A 23,530-nucleotide genomic window follows, 5' to 3' on the forward strand; every position below is an offset into this window, starting at 1 on the left:
GGTATATAACCAACAACACTTAATAAGATATTATTAGGAACAGATGAAAGACTGATTAAAAATATATAATTACTTATTGATAAAATGGAAGAGGAACAAGTCAAAGAAACAATGATAGTATGGGCAAAAAACTTTGGTTACACTATAGAATTAGAGAAAGGGCAAAAACTTTAGGATAGGAACTATAAACTAACAATGGCTACTGCATACAAGGAAAATCTCTATAAAATGTTTTATAAGTGGCATTTGCCTCCGGCAAGACTAGAAAAAATATTTAGCAATATGTTCTCCAAGTATTGGAAGTGTAATCAGACCCCAGGTACTTATTATCATATGTGGTGGACTTGTATGAAAGCAAGAAAATATTGGACAAAAATATATACATGGTTGGAAAAGATGATCAAATAACATATAGATCTGAAACCAAAAATATTTTTGTTGGCTATAATGCCAGAGCGCTAATAAAGGGACTATATATCTAATTTTGCCTGTATTGACAGCAGTGAGGATTGTATTTGCACAATACTGGAAAAATGAGACACTCCATCAGATGAGGATGTAATTTGGAAAATATTGGACTGTACAGAGACGGATAGATTGATATTAAAAATAAAGGACAAAGGAGATCCAGAATATTACTCAACATGGAATAGATGTTATGAGTGGTTAGAGATAAGAGGTAGAAATTTGATGAAGAAAGATTATTTCTATGTATGAATTAAATATAAAGATGGTTTATAATGATAAATACGCCAATATAACCAACAGAATTACAAATAAGTTGATATAAAGAGAAATTTAGTTAAAACTATTCTGTTACACCATTACTATTGTTATTAGTATATATGTTACTATTTCTTTTTGTTCTTTTTCTTTTTTTGTAAATGATATGCCCTGACAATGCACTGTATTCAAAATGTTTATGAATAAAAAAAGAGTATATATGAATGTTCTTGCTATTTTTATGCCATTTCTGCTCTTTTAAATTCTGTTTGTTTTTGCTGTTTTTACTCTGTTAGTTATCCAGAGTCATTTGTATGGAACATAAAACAAATAAGGCAATGCCTAAAGCATTGCTGACATAAATAAAAAGCAAATCAAGCTGGACACAAATGAGAAATCATATTTTGGTCTCAAGTGTGACAACTAAAATGGTAAAAGGCCAATTTTTCTTATTTTAACCATGTTCTTAGATGGTCATCCAGCAGTTGCTAAACCCTATTAGGAAAAGATGGTCAAGAAAGCTATTGTGGATAATGTAATAGGCATCTTGGACATGAACAAGTCTGAGGGGATAAGCATAACTTTATCCTGAAATGTTATATGGGATGTGTTTGATCCTAAAATGCAAAGTCCACAGAGTACTTTGCAACATAGTCTTGAACTGTGATGAACACTGTCCAAGTGTTAGAAATAGTAAGATAGATAGATATAATTCTTTATTGGCCAATTGTGATTGGATACACAAGGAAATTGTCTTTGGTGCATATGCTCTCAGTGTACATAAAGAAAGAATAAAATACATCTATCAAGAATTATAAGATAAAACACTTAGTGATAGTCATAGGTTACTAATTAGCAATCAAATCATACTAGGAAACAAATAATATATAAATTGTAAAGATACAAGCAACACGGTTGTAGTTGTAAGTGGGAAGAGATAGGTACTAGGAAGGATGAGAATTATAATAGTAATACAGTCTTAGTAAATAATTTGACAGTGTTGTGGGAATTAGTTGTTTAGAAGTGAGGGCATTTGGAAAAAACTGTCCTTATGTTTAGTTGTTCTGATGTGCAGTACCCTACAGCATCATTTTGAGAGAAGATGTTGAAACAATTTATGTCCAGGATCTGAGAGATCTGTAGATATTTTCACAGTCCTCTTTTTGACTCGTGCAGTATACAGGTCTTCAATGGAAGGCAGGTTGCAATGTTTTTTTTCTGCAGTTCAAAGAATAGAATTCTTTATTGGCCAAGTGTGATTGGACACACAAGGAATTTGTCTTGATGCAAATGCTTTCAGTGTACATAAAAGAAAAGATACATTCATCAAGGGTCAAGAATAGGTATAACACTTAATAATAGTCATAGGATACAATAAACAATCAAATCATACTAGGAAACAGTCAATATAAATTGCAAGGATACAAGCGACAAAGTTAGTCATAAAGTCACAAGTGGGAGGGGATGGGCAAAAAGGAGTGATGAGAAGATTAATAGTAATAGTAATGCAGACTTTGTAAATAGTTGGACTGTGTTGAGGGAATTATTTGTTTAGCAGAGTGATGGTGTTTGGGAAAAAACTGTCATCGTGTCTAGTTGTTCTGGAATGCAGTGATCTATAGCGTCGTTTTGAGGGAAGGAGTTGAAACAGTTTATGTCCGGGATGTGAGGGGTCTGTAAATATTTTCACAGCCCTCTTTTTGACTCGTGCAGTATATAGGTCCTTGATTGAAGGCAGGTTGGTAGTAATTGTTTTTTCCTGGAATCCTAATTACTTTCTGGAGTCTGTGTTTGTCTTGTTGAGTTGCAGAACAGACTCAATAATTCCTCTGTAGAACTGTATCAGCAGCTCCTTGGGCAGTTTGAGCTTTCTGAGTTGGCACAGAAAGAACATTTTTTGTTGTGCTTTTTTGATGTTTTTGATGTTAGGTGTCCATTTTAAGTCTTGAGATATGATAGAACCTAGAAACTTGAATGTTTCTACTGTTGATACTGTGTTGTCTAGTATTGTAAGAGGTAGTAGTATAGGAAGGTTTCTCCTAAAATATACCACCATTTCTACAGTTTTGAGTGTATTTCATTCAAGATTGTTCTGGTTGCATCACAAGGCTAGTTGTTCAACCTCCCATTTGTATGCAGATTCATTATTGTCTCAAATGAGACCAATCACTGTTGTATCATATGCAAACTTCCCCCAATTAGGTTATTGATTGTTTTTATCCCCAGTTTATGTATGTTGATAGATTGTTTGGATTGCTATTATATTTAGATCATAATTTCATTATTTTTTAATGTAAGTTATAAAGCTGTGAATAGTATGTCTCTCAGAGTTGGTTTTCATTTCGTTGGTTCTCTTGTGGAGTAAATAAAAATAAATTTAATATGGATTAAACCTGATTATATGTGCTCTCCTAGAATACAATAGAGTACAATAAAGAAATGTTGCTTTCTTCAGTGCTTGGAACCCAAATGAATATAGGGCATCAGAAATGGAAAACATGAAAGTTCGCATTTCCATTCAGTTTATAGATCATTGAGTAGAGAAAGCTGCAGGGTCTCCCAAGAATATCAACGTTCTATTTAAAGAACCATCTTTTTTCCCATTTCAGCCTCATGTTCTCCCAGGTGGAAGGGATATTTCAGAATCCTGGAGGTAATTCAGGTAATGCTTTTAATGTGTTGTTGCTCTGAGAAGTGGGTTGTGATCCAGTGATTATCAGGCTAGAGTGGGCAGTTATGCAAACACTCAACAGCCACTCAATTTCAAGGCCTCTAAACAGCACACAAAGAATTCGTTAATCTGTGGGAAGAAAATACTATGGAGTATTATCAGGCTAGAGTGGGCAGTTATGCAAACACTCAACAGCCACTCAATTTCAAGGCCTCTAAACAGAACACAAAGAATTTGTTAATCTATGGGAAGAAAATATTATGGACTTCAATAAGCATTTATCCTTTTACAGAAGCAGTAGGAAACAACTATTCTGTATAGCTTCAACTAGTTTGCAATAGATTCTTATCCAACTAAATTGAGTCTTAAACACTTCTGCAGAATCTTAGTTTAGGGAAAGAGTTTAGCCAGGCAATTTAGTAAAGTGTGTCAAGATTGGAGAGATTTGATAATTGATGCTACTGGGGCTCAGAACAAAAATGATGAAGTTATATTATCTCTCTTTTTTTCATGATGTAGGAAAACTTATACTGGAGTGATTTTTGCAAATAAAATGTTCAGTTTGCAGATGATTGGTGCAATTATGAAAAGTGTGAGTAATAGGATATGTCAAGACCAAATGAATTTTTTTTTTTCAAATCCATGCAAACGATGGATGAAAGAAGTAACACTTTGCAATCCAAGGACTTTTTCCATGGCTTGTGTTTGACTGCGACAACAAATACATTAATCAGGTATAGGACAATAATCTATATTTTACAAGGGCAATTTTAAAAGGGCAATTTTTACCATGTCAAAAATAATGAAGTTTGGAATTTAAGGAAGTAATTCTGTTTGGAATCCTGCCAATATTTCATAAAAGTCCACTTTTATAAAAGGATGCATATGTTAATTGAACCAATCCCATTGCTTTTTATCCAAAAGGATAATTTAGTTGCACTCTCTGCTATTGAGCAGAAATCTAAGTTTCCTATCTTAACAATTCAACTTTTGCCAGGGAGTAGAGTTTGTATTGGTCCCCATCAAATCTATCTTCCCTTAATCCAAGGGCCTTAGAAAAAATTCATAGCAAAGAGTAAGCTATCTGATTAAAAAATAGTATGATGGAGCTCCATTTACCATAGCCTAGATAGCATCTAGAAAGCAACTGTTCCCCAGCACATTTGTTAATAAGCCACAAGATATTATATACCAAGTTCACATACCAGATCTTATTTTCTTTTGGGCTCAAAATAATCACTAGGGTTTATTTTTGGGGAAACACAATTTCAGGGTGATCAGCCCAGCTGGGCATCCTGCTCTGCTCCTGGTACACACACAAGACCCAGCAAGTGCGTGGGAACCGATGGTATCTGGCAGCAACTGTAGCCCGCCGGTCCCTTGGTCAGCACACTCTGGGGCTGCACAGAGTGGAAGGCATAGAGCTGTTGATACCAGAAGATAACAAAGATTCCAAAGATAGTCCTAGAAAACTTAAATAACATAGGGATGTGAATAATGACAAGCTAATATTGAATGAAATGCTAGTAACCTTTGCAAATTTTTATTAGGAAGTTTTAGGGTAATATTTATTCAATAAGTGCAGATGTAATAGCTGTAATAGCATGGGATATACTATAGGTGAGACACAGGAATTAACCTAGTTATATGGGATCTCAATTGAATAGTAATCAAACTAAATTAAAAAGTTATTTCATATTCTTAGCCTATCATTGTCTTCAACTCAAACTAAATTATTCCCAAAACTTGATTTATGGAAAAAACAATTAAGTTTTTAGTATTATACTCTTACCTTTATTTCTTCTCTGGCTCTTAGAAGTTTGATCATTACATGTATACATTTAATTCAAAAAATATTAAGTCTTTTGGAAGCACAATCACTTATTTCATATGCTTTAAAACAAAAGGCACTATTAAAAATTGGCAATTTGACACTAAATTTTAGCACAGTCCTTCAGAGTTCTCCAGAATCTGGTAATCATTCTGGGTAGGTTACCCTAACCTATGCTAAAATTAAAATTAATTCTGTGTATGGACTTTTCTTTCTATGTTTCCATTTGAAATAATATATTTTTTAAAAAAAATTATAAAAGGAACAAGTTCTCTACTAAATTCCAGAAGTGATCCAGAAGTTGTAGAGATTCTTTTCATCTGCTCCCACATTAAAACTTGAAGTATTTTCTTCTTAGCTTTTTTCCAATCATATACCCATGGGAATGTAAAGTTGTAAAAAGACATGTTTAGAAGAATTGTGCCTATTCTTAAAGTTGATTGGCACATTTCCTTGCACTTTCCCGACTTATTTACAAGAAGCACATTTCTATTGAGTTTTATCTAAATGCCAAATCATTACAAGTTATAAGCATAGTACTATTGCATCTTTGTGGATTATCTACAACTCACACTTGGCACTTATAGGGAATACAGAGTCTGGTTGTTTCCAGTTATCGTCAAACATAAATCAATTTCATGCCAAGTCTTCCTGCTTCAACTCCAATTGATTGTTTGTAACAAGGTCTATAATTTCTATCATGAGGATGCTAAGGATGTTAGCTAGACAAGTTAATGAGATCTGCAATTATCAGGAGAGAGGCACAGCTGGGTATGGTAAAGGTATGGAAACACAAACAGGTTAAAGCCTTAATTCTTGTTATACTTTTGGTGATTTGCATTCACTGATTAATTAGTTATTTTAAAAAATCTTTGAAATATATAAGTCTGAAAAATGTAACTTTACAACTTCATACATATAAGTGGATGAAAAGCAGAATATATAGATATATAGATATATAGAATATATAGAATATATAGAATATAGATACAAAAAGAGCCAAAAACAGACAGAAGATATTAGAGACACCAATCAAGCAGAACACAGCAAACTCCGAGACCAATAAACACAGACCAAGACCCCCAACCAATCAGGATGAAGAAAAACCATTCTGGCACAGCAATAGGCTGCCCCAAATTCAAATCTGAAACTACTGTAAAAGTCTGACTCACAGACGGACACAATACAGAAGCCTGATGATGGCAGATGAGATTCTGCTGAAACGTTGCTACAACTTTAAAAGAACTACAATGACGTGGGAAAATACCCAACCAAGCCGAACACCATACATGTAAGTACCGCGAAAACTTAAGAAAAAATATATATATATATATATATATATATATATATATATATATATATATATATATATATATATATATATATATATATATATATATATATATAATTTTTCCTGCAAATAGAGAGATAATTGATAACAACCAGATTACCACATTATCTTTAACATTGTGCTCTGTAGGATCTGAATCTTTAAATAATTTAATATCCCATTTGAGTATACATATAAAGTAGGAGCTCTTCAGAAATGTTTCTTTGACAACTTCTAAAAGTTGGGAAGACAAACATAATGATTCTTTCCTTAGCAATATTTTAGCAAAAAGTTCTCTAAATATCGTTAAGCTGATGAATCTTTCTTTGTTGTTTTAATGTAGAGTTGGGACTCTCCAGATGTTGATTAAAATTCCAAGCAACTTTTAACAGCATGATCAATAAAAAAAGATGTTCTAGCAACATCTGCAAGCCAGATTCCCTTCCTTAATGTTTTCAGAGAAGCTTTTAGATTTTGATCATATTAATATAAACATGTAAGTGCACAGAGTTCTATTGAATTTAATATAATTTATATCTGAGAATATATGACATATCCATTAAAATAACCAGGGTTTTTTCAATTTGAAAAATATTTTTCCTTTTTAAAGATGTGTATTGGACTGCATGTTTATTACAAATATGTGTTGGTACAGAAGAAATAAAATCCATGAATCTTTCCCATCTCAAATGAACAAAAGAATTATGTTAGCAGTTCTTGTTGGCCAAAAAGAAAAAAGTGCATATAATAGGCAATTGCAAACAGAATGTAACCACTAAGTGTTTCACTACGCAACTTGTAATATAAATTGATGTATTTCTGTGTATATTTTACCCGTAGACAGGACACCAATGAGCATTACAACAGAATTCAAATATCAAATATCATTTTAAGCAGAAAACATTATTTTGTACATTTTGCTTTTAATTCCAATTATATATTTTTATTATTCATTTCCTAAGAAAAGCAGTATAATTAATGAACCCTGTAAATCAGCTATCTTTGGTAAACTGCCCTCTATATATACCAGACTACAATATCCAGAATTCCCAACATGAACATTCTGGAGATCATAGTCTCAGAATATCTTGAGGACAGCAATTTGGGAAAACTATTCTAAATCCTCTTTAAATGCTGTTTCAGTTAAAGATAATACAGCTTCATTAGAGTTCCTGCTATTAAGTGAACTGTCACTGGCTTATGTATGCTTGAGACTTATCAGCTCCAGGCAAATTAGAATCTACAATAAATGCAAATTACACTAGTTATGATATTGCTTTCACTGTAGATTTATTAAATGGTGGCAATTAGTAAAAAACAAAACAAAGTTGTTAGTCAGATTTTTGTATTTCCTCTGTGTATTGTACGCTACCAAGAAGTGTAGACATATTGATATAAGGTCAAGAATATTGATCTTTGCAGTTTACAGAGGTAGTCGCCAAAGTAATTGTTTTACCAGTAAACAATGTATCTGCCATTATGGTCTATATGAAAAATTCTTTGGAACATTTATAAAGAATTCCGTATTTTATTGATACTCTATTTACTGACCAAGATCTAAAATGATCTGCAGGATCACTAAAATATTTCACTTCTTACTAAAATGCAACTAAATGAAAAAAAAAACTTCATCAATAACTACTTACCTTTAATAAGTTTCACTTTGAACTGACCAAATATGCATTGGTGGTTTGCTTCTCTTCCTTTCACTCTTTTATTTAGCAACTTTGTCCAAAATAGCATATAATAATGGATCCAATAAATGTTATATTAATGTTATATTATTGATAGTTCTGCAATCAACTATGCAAGCCTTAATTCAGGACAGACTGGTCCAATATTTTTGCAGAATGCTATCATTTGTGGAGGCACAGTCTTGTGTTAGAATGTGTCCTAGAATATGCTAAAATTGGACAATATGCTTGTCTACTTGGTTATTAGTTACAAAAATGTGAATCTACTGAAAAAGTCCCTTGCTACATTAACTCTTGAACAACAGTTAGAGTCATGGTAAACACAATAGTTCTTGGAATCAATTGCCACAGCACTTTTTCCTACTCATATCAGACTTTCTAGAAATTATGTGCCTAAACAATCTTTGGAATCGTGAGCTGGTTCAGCTCAATCACATTAAAACTTATTTGCAAAGGAGACTGCCAATTAGAGGTGTTTGCCAGAGCAACTTCACAGCTGCTCTAGAGCTGCTATGAGTGTGAGATTCTGCATTATCATTGCAAAGATAACTTTTCCTTCAGAGGAATGATAACAGGACTAAACTATCCCTAGGATAGTTAAGTGTTAGAGTTGGCTTGCTGTAAAGAATCAGGAGACAGCTTGAATAAACCATTATGCAAAGAAAACATTCCTTAACACCTGGGAAGGGAGAGAGTCTTAAAAGAAAAGCCAGCAGATGTCTCCCACCTGATGTAATGTGTTATAGAAGAAAAGGGAGGAGAATCACAATCAGATTTGCAAGATTCTATTATTATAGCTGATCTCATTAAAGTATAGTTCCAATCTCCCATAGAACCATTTCTTTATCTGGTCTACTTTGAAGAGTGATACTTAGTATTAGACAAATTAAGTATGACTTAGCCAACAACCATGGTTAAAAGATAAGGGAGTCGCACAATATGAAATAGAGGTATAATATATATGGTTGTTACTGATACAGGATGCAGCAACAGTGCCTGTCATGTTAGTGGTGGAAACCCAGAACTGTGTAATGGTTTTGGAACTGTACAAAAGAGATACAGTGTGATACAAGATTGTTTGGAAGTGATGGTAGATCTTGTTACCTGACTGCCTGCAGGGCCCCAAAGTTGAGAACAGAGAAAAGAAGCCCAGATATCACTATAGCTCTTCTTGAACTAAAGGCAAAGAAGACAAGCAAAGAAAAACCTTTAGTCAGTCTCCTATCCCACCCTGGCAGAAGCAAATGTTCATATGATATTCACTGAGTACATTTCTTTCCCCAGTATCAATCTTCAGTGTCTTCTAGAGTTATTCAACCATTGTTGTACTAAAATATACAAGGTTCCTGAAGGAGCTTCTTGGATGAGAAGCGAAATGTCTTCAAAAAAAAAAGAACAAGAAAGTCCAGTTGCCTCCTGAAAAGGCATCTTTGGGACAACCATAACCTGGATGATTGAGACTCTCTACCGACTTTGTAGCTATATAATTTGGGCTGAACACTCTTTGAATGGTGTGGGAGTAGGAATGGATTTCTGGGAGGGGGAGCAGGGAATTACAGACTACAGGAACCAGTAGCACTACTCAGGTGATCCTGAGGACAGAGATAAGCCTCCAAGTGCTTCAACAACCCTCTAAAAGGATGCAAATTACCAGCTGTCTACAAGGAATATAAATCTTTCCATTCTCCACTATCCTGTCAGAGCTGAAAAAGTTTCTTGGATGAAGTGAAATATCTCCAAAAGAAAGAACAAGAAAATCCAGTTGCCTCTTGAAAAAGCACCTTTGGTACAACCATGACCTGGATGACTGAGAATCTCTACAGACTTTTTAAGGTTTCTGACACTTCAGCAAAGGCAAGATGATGCTATGACAATCCTATAAATTTTTAGTAAAGGAGTGGCTCATAGGGCTGCCTCCTAACTGGTTTTCCACAATGGATGGCTGGTCATCCAGTCCAAATAATTATGAACTTTCCATCTGCAGCAACTTTAGAGTTCCACAGTTACTGGTGATAGGGCTCTTCCTGGTTTGCCATATTCCCATTCACTGTGTTCCCCCTAATTTAAGTGCATCTTATGGCTCTTGAAAGATTGCCCATCACTACCTTTTAAATGGTAAAAGGCTTCAAATGTGTGATTGTTCTCATTTTTAATGTATTGATCATGATTAAGTGGCCAGAATCTCACAAAACATCGTGATCCTTTTGAACGCCTGTCACTTTCGAGGCATTCTGGAACTGGTTTGAATGGGATCACTCCAGGATGATCTTCTTTCCTCTGGCAAATTGCTCTCTTAGCTCTCGTACTTTATACTTTCACCTTAGTTTTGCCTGGCCTTTCTAACTGATGCTTGAGGAGGTAAAAATGTCCTTTTCACAGCCTCCTGAATTCACTTGATTGTTTGCACTCAGCAGGTTTAGTGAGCACAAAAGGATCAACCAAGTCAGAAAGAATTAAATAATTAATGTTGTCCCCCCAAAAACCTTGATACAGCATTTATAGTGTATCACATTACATTTGCTGCATCACAAGAGCACTACATTTTGAGTGGAAGAGATCAAGGAATTATTAATTTCTAGAATAAAAAAATAGATTCTCTGAGGCAGGTACAATATCAGCAAAAATTATTTATTCTGAATATGTCACTGCTAACTGGGATGAATTTGATATGTCTCCATTATTTTATCCTGGATCCTTGTCACAACATTAAATAGCAGAAATTGAAGAATATCCCACTAAAGATGCCAATGTATAAGCCTATAAAAGGTTCCTTATTAAGGTACACATTTTCTTTTATGTAAATGAAAATAAGAATAGCACAGGAGCCCTATAGTACTGGACTATGCAGCTGACCAGTCTAATGAAATATTCAACCTGACATCTTAAAAGTAGAAAATGAAACTTAAACCTATGAAAATCAAACCTGTTTGAAAAACTGAGGGAATTTGCTTCCCTAATTTGATAAGGGGGAAAAACAGAGTTTGATGCCTATGCAACAGGGCATCAAATTGTTAAAATCAATTCAATTTATTTGGAAAATCAATTTGATACAGATATTTGATCCAATAATCATTGAACTGGTTATATGAAACAAACATCTCTACTGTAAAATTAAAAAGCCACTTCTGATGTAGAGCTGAACATAAATATCTAGGCATCAATGACTGACTGCTTCTAAATATGAGAATTTGTTCCAGTGTTAATTCTTCTAGCTATTGATGGACAGTATTTGCTTATCAGTATTTTAGTTCTTCTTTTATCTTCAATTTTCACTCCAAAATCAACTGAACTTCTTACATTCTAAAAAACCCAACAATCTTTGCACTTACACAACTTATCTCAATAATAACTAGAAAATATTTCCAGTCTTTATGTTAACTAGAGAGATTAATGCAATTAATTGATTTTTGTGATATTGGCTATATAGATTACCCAAAATTGTTCCTTTAATTAATTCAATCAACATACTATCTTAACAAACCTACCATGCCAAAAAAAAAAAAAAAAAAATCCAATGCCAAACCACAACCTAAAGAGAAGATAATCCCCACCAATGAACCACAAGACTCCTGCACATGCCTTAAATGCTACAAAAATCTAAAGGATAATGAAAACTCCATCAAATGTTCTCTGTGTAACAAATACGCTCATCTTGACTGCTTGGGATTAACCAAGCAATTGATTCAATACCTGGAATCATCCAATGAGTTTTCATATCTCTGCAAATCATGCAAACCCAAACTGGATCTGTTGGAAAGAGTTGATACCATTGAAACCATTGAAACATCCCTTGACACCATAGTAGCATCCCTGGACGCCTTAAAAGAAAGAATATCCAACCTTGAAAAAAAAGACACAACGCAAAAACCTGAACATCCAATAGCTACAAACCACATCTCTACCCAACAACCACAACCCAATCCAAAACCCAATCCACAAAAAAACACAACCCAGACAAATATTGATATCCCTATCCTCATCAGAGAAGCTGTTGAGCGTGAACGGAAACGTCCAAACGCCATCTTATTTGGTCTAGAGGACATCAATGATAATGATGACATCACAACTGTCCGAAACATCATCAGTGATTATCAAGCATCAACCATCTCCGCTGATGAAATACTTGACATTTCCCGCATTGGCCGAGAGCTCAAAAACAGAGACGGCTCTGTGGCCCCATGCTTGTGCAGAGTCATTTGGAAAAATGAATCAAGCAAACGTAAATTCATTTACACTATAAATTCACTCGCCAAAACCAACACCAACCATAAGAACCTCCGTTGTCACCCTGACTTAACCATACAGCAACGTGCCCGCTCCCGTGTACTCCGCACTGAACTCAAAAAACGTCTAGACAATGGAGAGAAGGATCTGTACATTGACTACCATGCTGACTGTATCAAAAGTAAGCCACACAACCCGCAACTCAGCTTTAACCCTCAACCACAACCCTACTTCAACCGATCCACCATCACCCAAGACTAGGCACGCACGCCCCTAACTACCTCAATTCCAACTACTGCTGGCCTTAAATGCAAACTACTCAATGCAAGAAGCCTCGCGAATAAAATACCTGAATTTTTCCTTCTTCTAAATATGGCTAAATTCGACATTATATTTGTCTGTGAAACATGGCTCAATGCATCTCTCCCTGACTCCATTACCACAGTAAGAGACTATCATGTTTACCGATCAGATCGTGAAATTCGTAGAGGAGGTGGTGTTGCTATCTTCTATAAAAAGTCCTTACATCTAAAAAATATCCAAGTTACCCAGGAGCTTGCTCTTCCTGAGACCATCATCTGTGAACTATCCTTAAATATCACAATTCGATTCTTACTATGTTACAGAGCACCTGATTATGACATCGAACATGTAAACAAGCTAAATACATTACTAACATGGGCTGCATCCTGCCCATACCCTTTTATCTTTCTTGGTGATTTCAATCTACCTCATATTGACTGGACCCTAAAAGAATGTACAACCGAAACCATACACGCAACCTTCTACAATGCTATTACAAATCTGGGACTGGAACAACTAGTAACCAACAACACTAGACTAAACAACTGCCTCGATCTCATCTTCTGCAAAAGTTTGAATTTAATTTACGGAATACAAACTAAAGAACCCTTTTCCAGCAGTGACCACAATGTGATTGACTTTTGTCTCAACATATGCCCACACAAAAATCACCACAATGATGTAATCCCCAATTGTAACTTCAAAAAAGGCAACTATGATCTTATAGACAACGATCTCTCATCCCTTGATTGGCAATCTCTATTCACTGGATGCAATACTGTTGAAGACCATTACAACATATTTTTACTTGAAGTCAAAAGAGTCATCAAACTATATGTACCAACAACAACTCCCAAAACAAAACAAAAAAGCAGATTACCCATAACAATAAGGAAACTTCAATCCAAAAAGAGATCACTCTGGCGGAAAAACAAATCTGGTCACATTGCCAATTTCAAAAGCCGATACAAAAATTTATGCCACCAGATAAAGACCGAATGCACCAATTATCACATTAAACAAGAGGAAAACCTTCTAAGCACCAATTCCACCCGTGCTTTTTACAATTTTGTAAACAACAAACTAAAAGACTCAAGGTCCATCCCACCCCTGATAGGACCTGATGGTAAAGACTGCAAACGATGACACCATTAAAGCCAACATCTTTAACACATTCTTCGGCTCAGTATTTGTAAACAGCAATGGATTATGCCCAGTATTTCCTAGCTGTACCACAGATAACCACAATGATCTAATACATATCGATTTTACAGAAGACAATGTTGAAAAAGCACTACGCAATCTAAAACCATCTCTATCTATTGGACCGGATGGAATATGTGCCTACTTCTTAAAAAAGCTATCCACTGCCATAGCCAAATCTCTAAGCATAATCTTTGAAAAATCTTTCAGGACCAGCTCCTTGCCTAACCTATGGTCACAAGCCACAGTCATCCCCATCTTCAAAAAGGGAGACCCAAGCCTAGTTGAAAATTACAGACCAATCTCCTTATGCTGCGTCACCTGTAAAGTCATGGAATCAATTATTAACCAATCCATCATCCTCCACTTAGAGACAAACAACCTACTCTCTAATAAACAATTTGGTTTCAGAAAAAAACTATCCTGTAATCTGCAACTCTTACACTGCAAAAACATATGGACGACACAACTCGACCAGGGTAAAGCAATAGACGCAATCTACATAGACTTCTGTAAAGCCTTTGATTCAGTGGTACACGACAAACTACTCCTAAAAATAAAATCCTATGGTATCTCTGGACAACTGCATAACTGGATAGAAGCATTCCTGGCAAACAGACAACAAATGGTCAAAATTGGGAGCGTCCTATCAAATTCTGTACCTGTCAATAGTGGTGTCCCCCAAGGCAGTGTTCTAGGACCAACTCTCTTCATACTCTACATAAATGACCTCTGTGATCATATTAAGAGCAATTGCGTTCTTTTCGCTGATGATGTAAAGCTGTTCAATACCACAGACAATACTGCTACCCTACAAAAAGATCTTGACTATGTATCAGAATGGTCAAACAAATGGCAACTTCAAATCTCAACAAATAAATGCTCTGTCTTACATATTGGCAAAAAAATCAGAAAATAAAATACAAGCTGAATAGTCAAGATCTTGTTGATGACCCAAGCTCTGTAAAGGACCTTGGAATACTCACCTCTAATGATCTAAGTGCTAGAGCCCACTGCTACTACATAGCCAAAAAGGCATTAAGAGTTGTTAACCTAATCCTACGTAGCTTTTTCTCTGGTAATATCACACTACTAACTAGAGCATACAAAACATTTGCTAGACCAATATTCAAATACAGTTCATCAGTCTGGAACCCACATTATGTATCTGATATTAGCACAATTGAGAAAGTCCAGAAATATTTCACAAGAAGAGTTCTCCACTCCTCTACTCGTTGTAGAATACCTTATGCCACCAGACTTGAAATTCTAGAACTAGAAAACCTTGAATTACGCCGTCTTCGGTCTGATTTAAGCATGGTATATAAAATCATACATTGCAATGTCCTACCTGTCAATGAATACTTCAGCTTCAACCATAACAACACAAGAGCAAACAATAGATACAAACTCAAAGTTAACCACACCAAACTTGATTGCAGGAAATACGACTTCAGCAATAGCGTGGTCAATGTCTGGAATACTCTACCCGACTCTGTAGTTTCTTCCCCAAACCCCAAAAATTTTAACCTTAGACTGTCTACTATTGACCTCACCCCTTTCCTAAGAGGTCTGTAGGGGGCGTGCATAAGCGCACCAACGTGCCTACCGTCCCTGTCCTATTGTTTCTCTTATTCTTCTTTTATTTTTCTTATATGTACCCATTTCATGTATTCACAACTATGTATACACTTATACTTATTATCTTGTAAACAATTGGCAAATCAAATAAATAAATAAAAATAAAATAAATAACTTATAACCTAGTTAAGTGCATTTGAGTCAAGATTTATTAAATTTATCTTCTGCTCATCTCATAACAAAACAAGTGAGGGTGGCTTACAGCATTAAAACCTTAAAGTTCTAACAAATAAATATGCCTAAAACAATATAAATATTAATCCCAATCAAGATAAAATTATAGTTAAAAGAAGTGCAGGGAAGGAACAAGATGCACATGTGGTTGTGGTGGGAGGTAAGGTTGTCTCTTAATTCAACAGCCACCTCCAGTATGATGCTCCTGTTAGGGCCCCAAACCATCTGGCAGAGCCAGATCTTTAGGCTCCTGCAGAAATCAGAAGGAAGGGAGCCAATCTCACCTCAGGAAGTAAGATGTTCCAAAGATGTGCCATGGTAGAGAAGGTTCTTTGTCTGGTCCCTGCAGCCAGGATTCCTTGACCAACAGGTCCACAGCATGCCTCCTCTGCTGCCATGGGCGTGGTGGGCCAGTTGTTCATTTATTACATATATAACAACTAGCTCAATACCCGTGCTTCGCTATGAAACTATGTGGTTAGGCTTAGTTTTTGAGTAGGAAAATAAGGGAAAAAAATTCTGCCTCTGCCTACCAGCATCCATCAGTAGTCATCTGGCTAGCGTCCTGTCAGTGTGTGAGAGAATTGAGGGCTGTTTGGGAAATGAAACAGTATTTGCTGTGTGAGCAAGGAGACAGCAAGGAGCCTGGGCGTGGCTTAGCTCAACTGTTATGTAGTAAAGCTGCTTGGTGCTATGATACTAAAACTGAAATTCTTGTCCTTTGCTTGTGTTTTGCAATTGGAACAGGTTTCTTTTCAGGTGGGGAGGGAGAGTAGAAATTCTTAGCATCAGAGCCTGTTAATAATAATATACAAAATACTAATGCTCTGATGGTCATTTTGACAAATGCTTTCTCAGTGAGCACCTAGAAGCCAAAAAGAACATATGTGCCAAATTTCAAGTTTGTAGACTTTACGGTTTTGGAGTTTTTGTGATGGTGCATGAGTGGTATTTCGCTTTTATATAGAGAGATTAATAATTTGTATGTTATATGAGTAAATGAGTCCCATATTCAATAATAAAGTAACTAAAACTCAATTAGTTGCAATTCTGAAATAATATGTCTTAGGCAGTTAAAAACCAAGATATTACTTCTTGCCCTTTTGTCTAAAATCAAGTATAATTTGTGTGCAGGACTAGATTATAATCTGAACTGCAACAAGATTGGAAGAAGCAAGATTGGCATGGAAACAATTAATTTTATATTTTCTTGTGTTATGGCACAATTTTTCCTACATCCCTCAGTCAAGGCATATAGGCTCGAGGCAGATTTAAAGGTTCTGGAAACTGACAGCACAGTCAATTTTCACTTCTAAAATTTTGTAGAAAATACCAGCAAAGTATTCACAATAGGCAGATTCTAGGATACAGTCATCACTTATTTTTACAGCAATATACCTATTTAGCAAAAGAGCAAGATGTGGAAAAGTATATTGTTTCATTATATTTACTGATTTGCTTTATTATTTGATTTTGTGCTGTGTTCTATTTGTATATACAATGTATATCTGAAAATGTTCTGAAAATTCTACAGCAGAAAAGGAGTTTCTTAAAAGTGGAACAACCATAGAAAATAGTACTGTTTGTGGAATCCTTAGTTTTCTTTGACACTGGTAGCTTGCTTGCAGATGTTTCATTACCTAAGTATCATTAGCATCATTAGTGCTAATGAGTGTAGTTTTGCTAGCTGTTTATATATCATAGCTGTCACTGTTGGTGGGGCTATGATTTTCTTCTTGGTAATAGTATTTGAATGCAGCTGAATGCAAAATAGTATAGCCAATTATTATCAATTATGTTTTCTCTTTAACTATATCATTTTCACTGCATTAAATTTAAGCATTATGGGGGCACATATGAGATGTGCAAAGCAATTTTGGGGGCTAGCAATTCTTAAATTTGGCTTCTAATCCTGAATTAGAACTTTCCGTTAGAAGGCAGAACATACACTGAAAGAAACATTGCAAAAATTTAAGAACCATGCTGGATCAGCTTGACAGCTCATTTACAGTCATATAGTTGCCAACCATCTACATCTGGGTAACTCATTACTGATCTATTTATTCAATTCTACGTAAATTGTGTTAATTAAATATCAAAAAATGGAATGCTATAATGCCAACGGTGTTTAGAAAATAAGTTTATATTGGATGTGAGAAAATATCAGCTGTATCAGAAAGATTGGAGTAGGTTATGTGATTCAGAATGCAGGCATTTTAATTCTAACTACTGAATTAAGTACAATTAAGAAAAATGGGTGAGTATCAAGCACTGCGTTATGCCATTTCTTGTAATGTGGCTGCTTGCATTAATTGGATTGCTTATATGTATACTTTTTACTTTTCCTGAAATTGTAGGGATCCAATAAAAGGGAACTCTTCCATAACACCTTTTCCATCTTGACCAGCAGTACATATAGCGATTTCTCTTAAAAATTACTAATTTATAACTAGAGTGAAAAGCTGCCAGATATTTTTGAATAAATATAGTAGATTTGGATGTTTCAGTATTGCCCAATAGTTGCAAATTACACAAAAACAGAACAAAACATATATAATGCATTGAACACGTTACCATCAGCAGCATAGATGTTCATTGAATTTTGCAAGCTTTGGGCAATTCTTTACTTTGTAGAATACAATTTTAAACTTAAAAATTACTTTTTTTTGACTCAGCAAGGAGCCAATGGAGGAGCTAAGCTGCAGTCACTGATAGGAATCAATACTCAAAAAGATAGGGGTACAGAAAGCTCATTTGATAGTGAAGGAAATAATTATAAGACAAATGCTTGATATAATATTGTATGCAAGGCTATGTAGTTCGTGGAAGAGTTTCAAATTAACCATTTCAATAAATGGCATTTTCCTTTGCTCTTTATTCTTTGCATAAATTGCTTTTCAGTATTCTAATAGTTCGGCCACTTTTAAAATGTATAATGCTTACTGTGCAGCCTTGAGAAGGATAAAGTGCCAGATTATAGTGCTTAGTTGGTGTGAGCACAGGCAGGGATCAATTTTTAAGCACATTGTCATTTAATTTATTTAGAACACTTAATGATTTACCCGGTGTGTATTAGTAACAATAAACAAATTGCATTTTTGTTTATGCATATTTAAAATCCATCTGGTGCACTTTATAGCCAGGAAGAAAACTTTCCTTACGAAATTTTCAAGGATCTTATTCTCTTCCCATGGCTATGTATCATCTCTATCTATGTCAGGTACTTAAGGGGAGCAATTAATATTTCAGGGACAGGGAAGAGCCATGATGAAAAGCAAAAAGCAAGGTTATCTTGTGATTGTTGGCTGCTTTTTTACCTAAGGTTATTTTGGGGGAGGGAGCAACTTTTTGCACAGATTTTGTTTGGGATAATTGGAAATCATTGCAACAATTTTTGACAATCATGTTTTAGAAAAGAATATTGGACCACACACTTTTTCATTTCATTTGTAATGGTGCATTTCCTCTAGTGGTTCCAAAGTAACTCATTTGTGACAAACCTGCCATAATGGAAAGATATAAAAAGTAAGAATGAAAATTAAGTGGCAACCAAGGATAACAGTTGAACCAAAGGAAAAAAGTGGATTAATCAGTTACAATTTGGCAGGCTGACCAGTATAATACAGTGGTTAATAACTAATTAGAATTATGGAAGCCTGTTTCAGAATCTCCCTCAACCATGGAAGTCCTCTGAATGTCTTCTGGGCACTTGCTTTCTTTTAATCCAATTTACCTCATAGAACTCTCGTTGTGGACATGAAATTAAAATAGATAATTTGCTTTTAGGTCTCAGAGAAAAGGGGAGATGCTTGCAATTTATTAGTCCAATAAATCAGAAAATTTTAAAGACACATTTCTAGAGAATGGTGATTCTTATCAGTGACAACTCCTATTTTTATGGAAACAGCTACACTTATGGAGAATCTTCAGGAAGACATTGTATCTTCTCTTCATATATTTAGATTAAAAGATTTTAAGTTATTTAGGAAGAAAATATTAGCATACTATCTATTTAAAACCAATAACCTGTCACTCATTTCATTTCCACATTACATTCTATTTTGATAGCCTGATGTATGTAAGGTGAAACTGCTTAGTGTTGAAACAAAATTCACACACATCTTTTCACCTTCTGTAATAAGACAATCTTTTTGTTTTCTTAAGTATAGAATGAAGCAGTGCTCACTCAGAATGTTTTATTTGTTTTTCCATTTATAAATCTTTTTCCCATCTAAAGATGGGATTTTGCAGCTGGAAATCTCTTGATTTGTGTTTGTCTGAGACTAACAGAGCAGCATATTTTAAGCTTTGATTTAGCAAGCATGTGCCACTAATTGATATGATTTCTTATGAAAGTCATAATACTGCTTGTCTGTCAAAAGGAAGAAGACCTAAATGTTCACTTCTAATAAGCATGTTGTTCCTGATAAGTAGCTTTTCAAGAAAATGTGCACTCATTCTTGGTTTATCTAGAGTGATTGGTGAAAGGTAAAAGGAAAAGTAATAAATACCTGTTGCTGTCAACTCAATTTATAACAAGTAGGAGTTTATCAGAAATCCCATTCAAATGAATAAATATACCTGAGGAGTGAAGGACTGTTTTATATAATTACCAAAATATACCTAGAAACTATTTTTGTAAATTTATGAACATATTTGAGAAATCAAGTCTGTTTTTATAATGCAGTTCATTGTACAGTGGAACCTCCGGTCACAACCATAATCCATTGCAGGACTTTGGTCGAAACCCAATTTATTCGTGACCGGAAGCAAGACTGTGCATGCACGGATTAAAAAAATGGTGTGGAAGGGAAAATCACCATGGCAGGGAAAATCGCTGCGGCTGTGTTTGATCGCCACCCAAGGATGTTTTCGCGACCAGAGTGAAACATTTAGCTGATCTTTTGGTCGGCACCTGATTTGGTTGTGGTCAGAACGTTTGTGACCGGAGGTTCCACTGTATAGGGATATAATCTTAATGCCATCAAGATTTCCATGCAGAAATATATTTATAGAATAGTCATATACCAGATACTTAAGTATTGCTTTATATAAATTATCAAAATGTGCCTGAAGATCTCTTTTGTAAATTTTAATGAACCTTAATGAAAAAATATACTTTGTACTCATTTACCTGAAAGTAAGGTCCACTTCATTTAATATGGCTTCCTGTTGAATGTTATATATATAACGGTGAATTTCAGCTGTTTTGAAAATACATTTTGGATTGAATTTTTTGGTTAAAATGCTGCTGAACACTAAAGCAGGATTATCAGAAAAGTCTTGCCAAAAAACCAGTGATAATAATGAAGGGATTTTTAAGCTCATAGTTTAGTCCTGTAGGAGCAACATTCTAAAACTTGCCATACATGTGCGACCATCCACCCCTGTTAAATCCTCTTCAAATTCTGTCCCTATTTCAAAATCCATGATGTAGTTTTTAAACCTGCTTAGGGTTTTAATGGTCATATGGTTTCCATCCTGAATAATCTCTTTGTCAGGTTTGAGACTACTGGCTATTTTTCTCACTGCAATATTTACATCTGGAAGAAAAAGAGACAGGCTAGAATATTTTATAAAATTAATGATCCAAAATTTGAGGAAACACTGAAAACTGTGCTGCTGTTTAAATATAAAATTCAATATAGATTAATATTTATGCTTCTTTTTAAAATAAGATTACCAGATCTGGCCTGAAAAAAATGCAGACAATTTCTAGATGAAGTCAATGAAAACTGGTTGTTAGCTGACTAAGATTTTTCTGTCCCTGATCTGGTTTCTTATTCTTGTGTTGAAATTTATGGTTTAAATTAGGAAAGAAAATCATCTTATAGTTTTAAACCTCCCCTTCCAAGCCATTAAATTTTGTACCTTATGCCTTTTTATAGAATAAATAAAATTTTAGAATAAAATCCTGATAATTCGTCTGGATAAATCCAAAATACTGCAATTTGTATTATGTACTTTATGGCAGGGGTCCCCAACCGCCGGTCAGCGGACCGTGCCGAACCAGCGGAACAAGCCTTACCGGGCCGCTGGTTGCTGGCGCCGCCATCTTTTTGGTAAAAAGCGCTGGTGAGCTTTTCGGGTGAAAGCTCACCGGGCGCTGTTTAAATCATAAAGATGGCGGCGCCATGCTCGAGTGAGCTTTTCCGGTAGAAAGCCATTTCTACCGAAAAAGCTCACCAAGCGCTAGCGCCTCATCTTTTTATGACAGCTGCGCTTCGGTGACGTCACCGAAGCGCCTTTTCGTCATAAAAGATGGCGGCGCCCAGTTGACGCCGATACCGGGCCGCGGCGCCAGCTGATGTCGGAACCGGGCGCGGCCGAAAAGGTTGGGGATCCCTGCTTTATGGATGTTATTTCTTTCACAATTATTTCAGTTCCTATTTAGTCAGAAGAGCAATATTAATAAAAAAAACTAGCTGCTAAGAATATTTTCATGCAAACTGCATATCTAGTGAAATCATATAATTCATCCTGAGGCTTCAATAAATGGAAAAAGTAGGGGAAAAATATCTTACCTAGAGCTTTCAAATACTCCTCAAAATTCTCATTACTAAGCATTTTCCAATAACCGTTGAAATCTGCAGGCATATGCCTGTTTGTTTTCTAGTTAAAAGTCAAAGCTTTTTTCTAGTGTTTTAATTCTGCACCATCCAGCTCAGTCCCTTTTCTAGAAGTAACTTTGAACTCTTAGCTTCCTTTATCTGCTCATCTATAGTACAGCTAAGCTAGTTCCTTTAAGCTGATTACCATTGAGGTGTTATTTTTAAGTTCTTCCACAAAGCTGAACATTTTTTGCTTAAGGGGAGGTTTGATTTCAATGGAATATGTCACTCCCCTTCTGCAGGACAGCTGTAAGGTCACTGATTATCTGGATCAAGATTTTAACAATGGTAGATTTTTGCTTTCAAATGACTAAACAAAGAAGCTGGCTTTTACTGATAATGGTAAGTTCTATCCACTGTTTGGAGAGGACATTTTATTTAATAAGGATGATGCAATGTTATGGTCTTTAAAAACTGGTTTCCAATTGCAAAAAGAGGTTACACCACTAAAAAGGAATTGTATATTCTTTTATGAATAACAAAATTTGTTCAACAAACCATGCTTAATGAAGTAATTCTTTAGTGATATAAGATGGCAGATATTAACTAGTTAATAGATGGCTGAAAAATGTGCTAGGCATTACTCATTCAATCTTGTATTATTGGACTAACACCCAGCATCTCTAGCAGAAGTGAGCATTTTATTAATCAGAACACGTTTTCAGCTAAGAGAATGTGAAGTCTTTTCAGGCTGAGGAATAAGCAGTACTTCACAGAAACCCATTAACTCCTGTGCAAGTAAGCAAGTAAGAAAAAATACATGTTGTACTGCATTATTCAACAATATGCTCTTGCTTGAAGGGAATCACATTAGACTGTAAAGTCTTCTCATCACTTAGAAATACAGCAGGGAAATTTTAACAATCCTAATATAGAACAAATACTTTCCAGTGTAACATAAATTCAAGATTAAATTAATTTAATTAATTAATTTGTAATATTTGTTATGCCTCTAAATAAAGAGATCTTTGAAAAATGTTATAATCTGAGTTCTAATGAATTATAGTACATCAAGATAAATCAAGTGTCGTTAATTTCCTGTATTCATTCCAAAAGTCTTCAAGACTGAGCTCAGTTATATCAAAACGGTTTATTGAATTTCTGATACCTTTTATTTAAATCTTA

At 35.0% G+C, this 23,530-nt stretch overlaps 1 protein-coding gene across 1 annotated transcript; it reads right to left on the bottom strand.

The window, feature by feature from the left end:
* Positions 1–4,608: 4,608 nt before the first annotated feature.
* Positions 4,609–22,528, bottom strand: LOC148130919 (retinol-binding protein 1-like). The gene is made up of 3 exons (XM_087965004.1): positions 22,319–22,528; positions 21,159–21,337; positions 4,609–4,866 (listed from the first exon to the last, which is right to left on the bottom strand). The coding sequence occupies exons 1-3, from the start codon at positions 22,389–22,391 to the stop codon at positions 4,672–4,674; spliced, it is 447 nt and encodes a 148-aa protein (XP_087821130.1). The 5' UTR covers positions 22,392–22,528; the 3' UTR covers positions 4,609–4,671.
* Positions 22,529–23,530: the final 1,002 nt, after the last annotated feature.

Source organism: Notechis scutatus, chromosome 4, assembly GCF_049901735.1.
Source record: "Notechis scutatus isolate UNSWTSFEM ecotype Mainland chromosome 4, rNotScu1.2, whole genome shotgun sequence".
Lineage (NCBI taxonomy): Eukaryota > Metazoa > Chordata > Lepidosauria > Squamata > Elapidae > Notechis > Notechis scutatus.

Coding starts and splice junctions, on each gene's coding strand:
- LOC148130919 (XM_087965004.1), bottom strand. CDS start 22,391: ATGCCTGCAGATTTCAACGGTTATTGGAAAATGCTTAGTAATGAGAAT. Junction 21,338..22,318: donor GGAGTATTTGAAAGCTCTAG/GTAAGATATTTT, acceptor TTTTTCTTCCAG/ATGTAAATATTGCAGTGAGA. Junction 4,867..21,158: donor TGGATGGTCGCACATGTATG/GCAAGTTTTAGA, acceptor ATGTTATTTAAG/TTTTCTAGGACTATCTTTGG.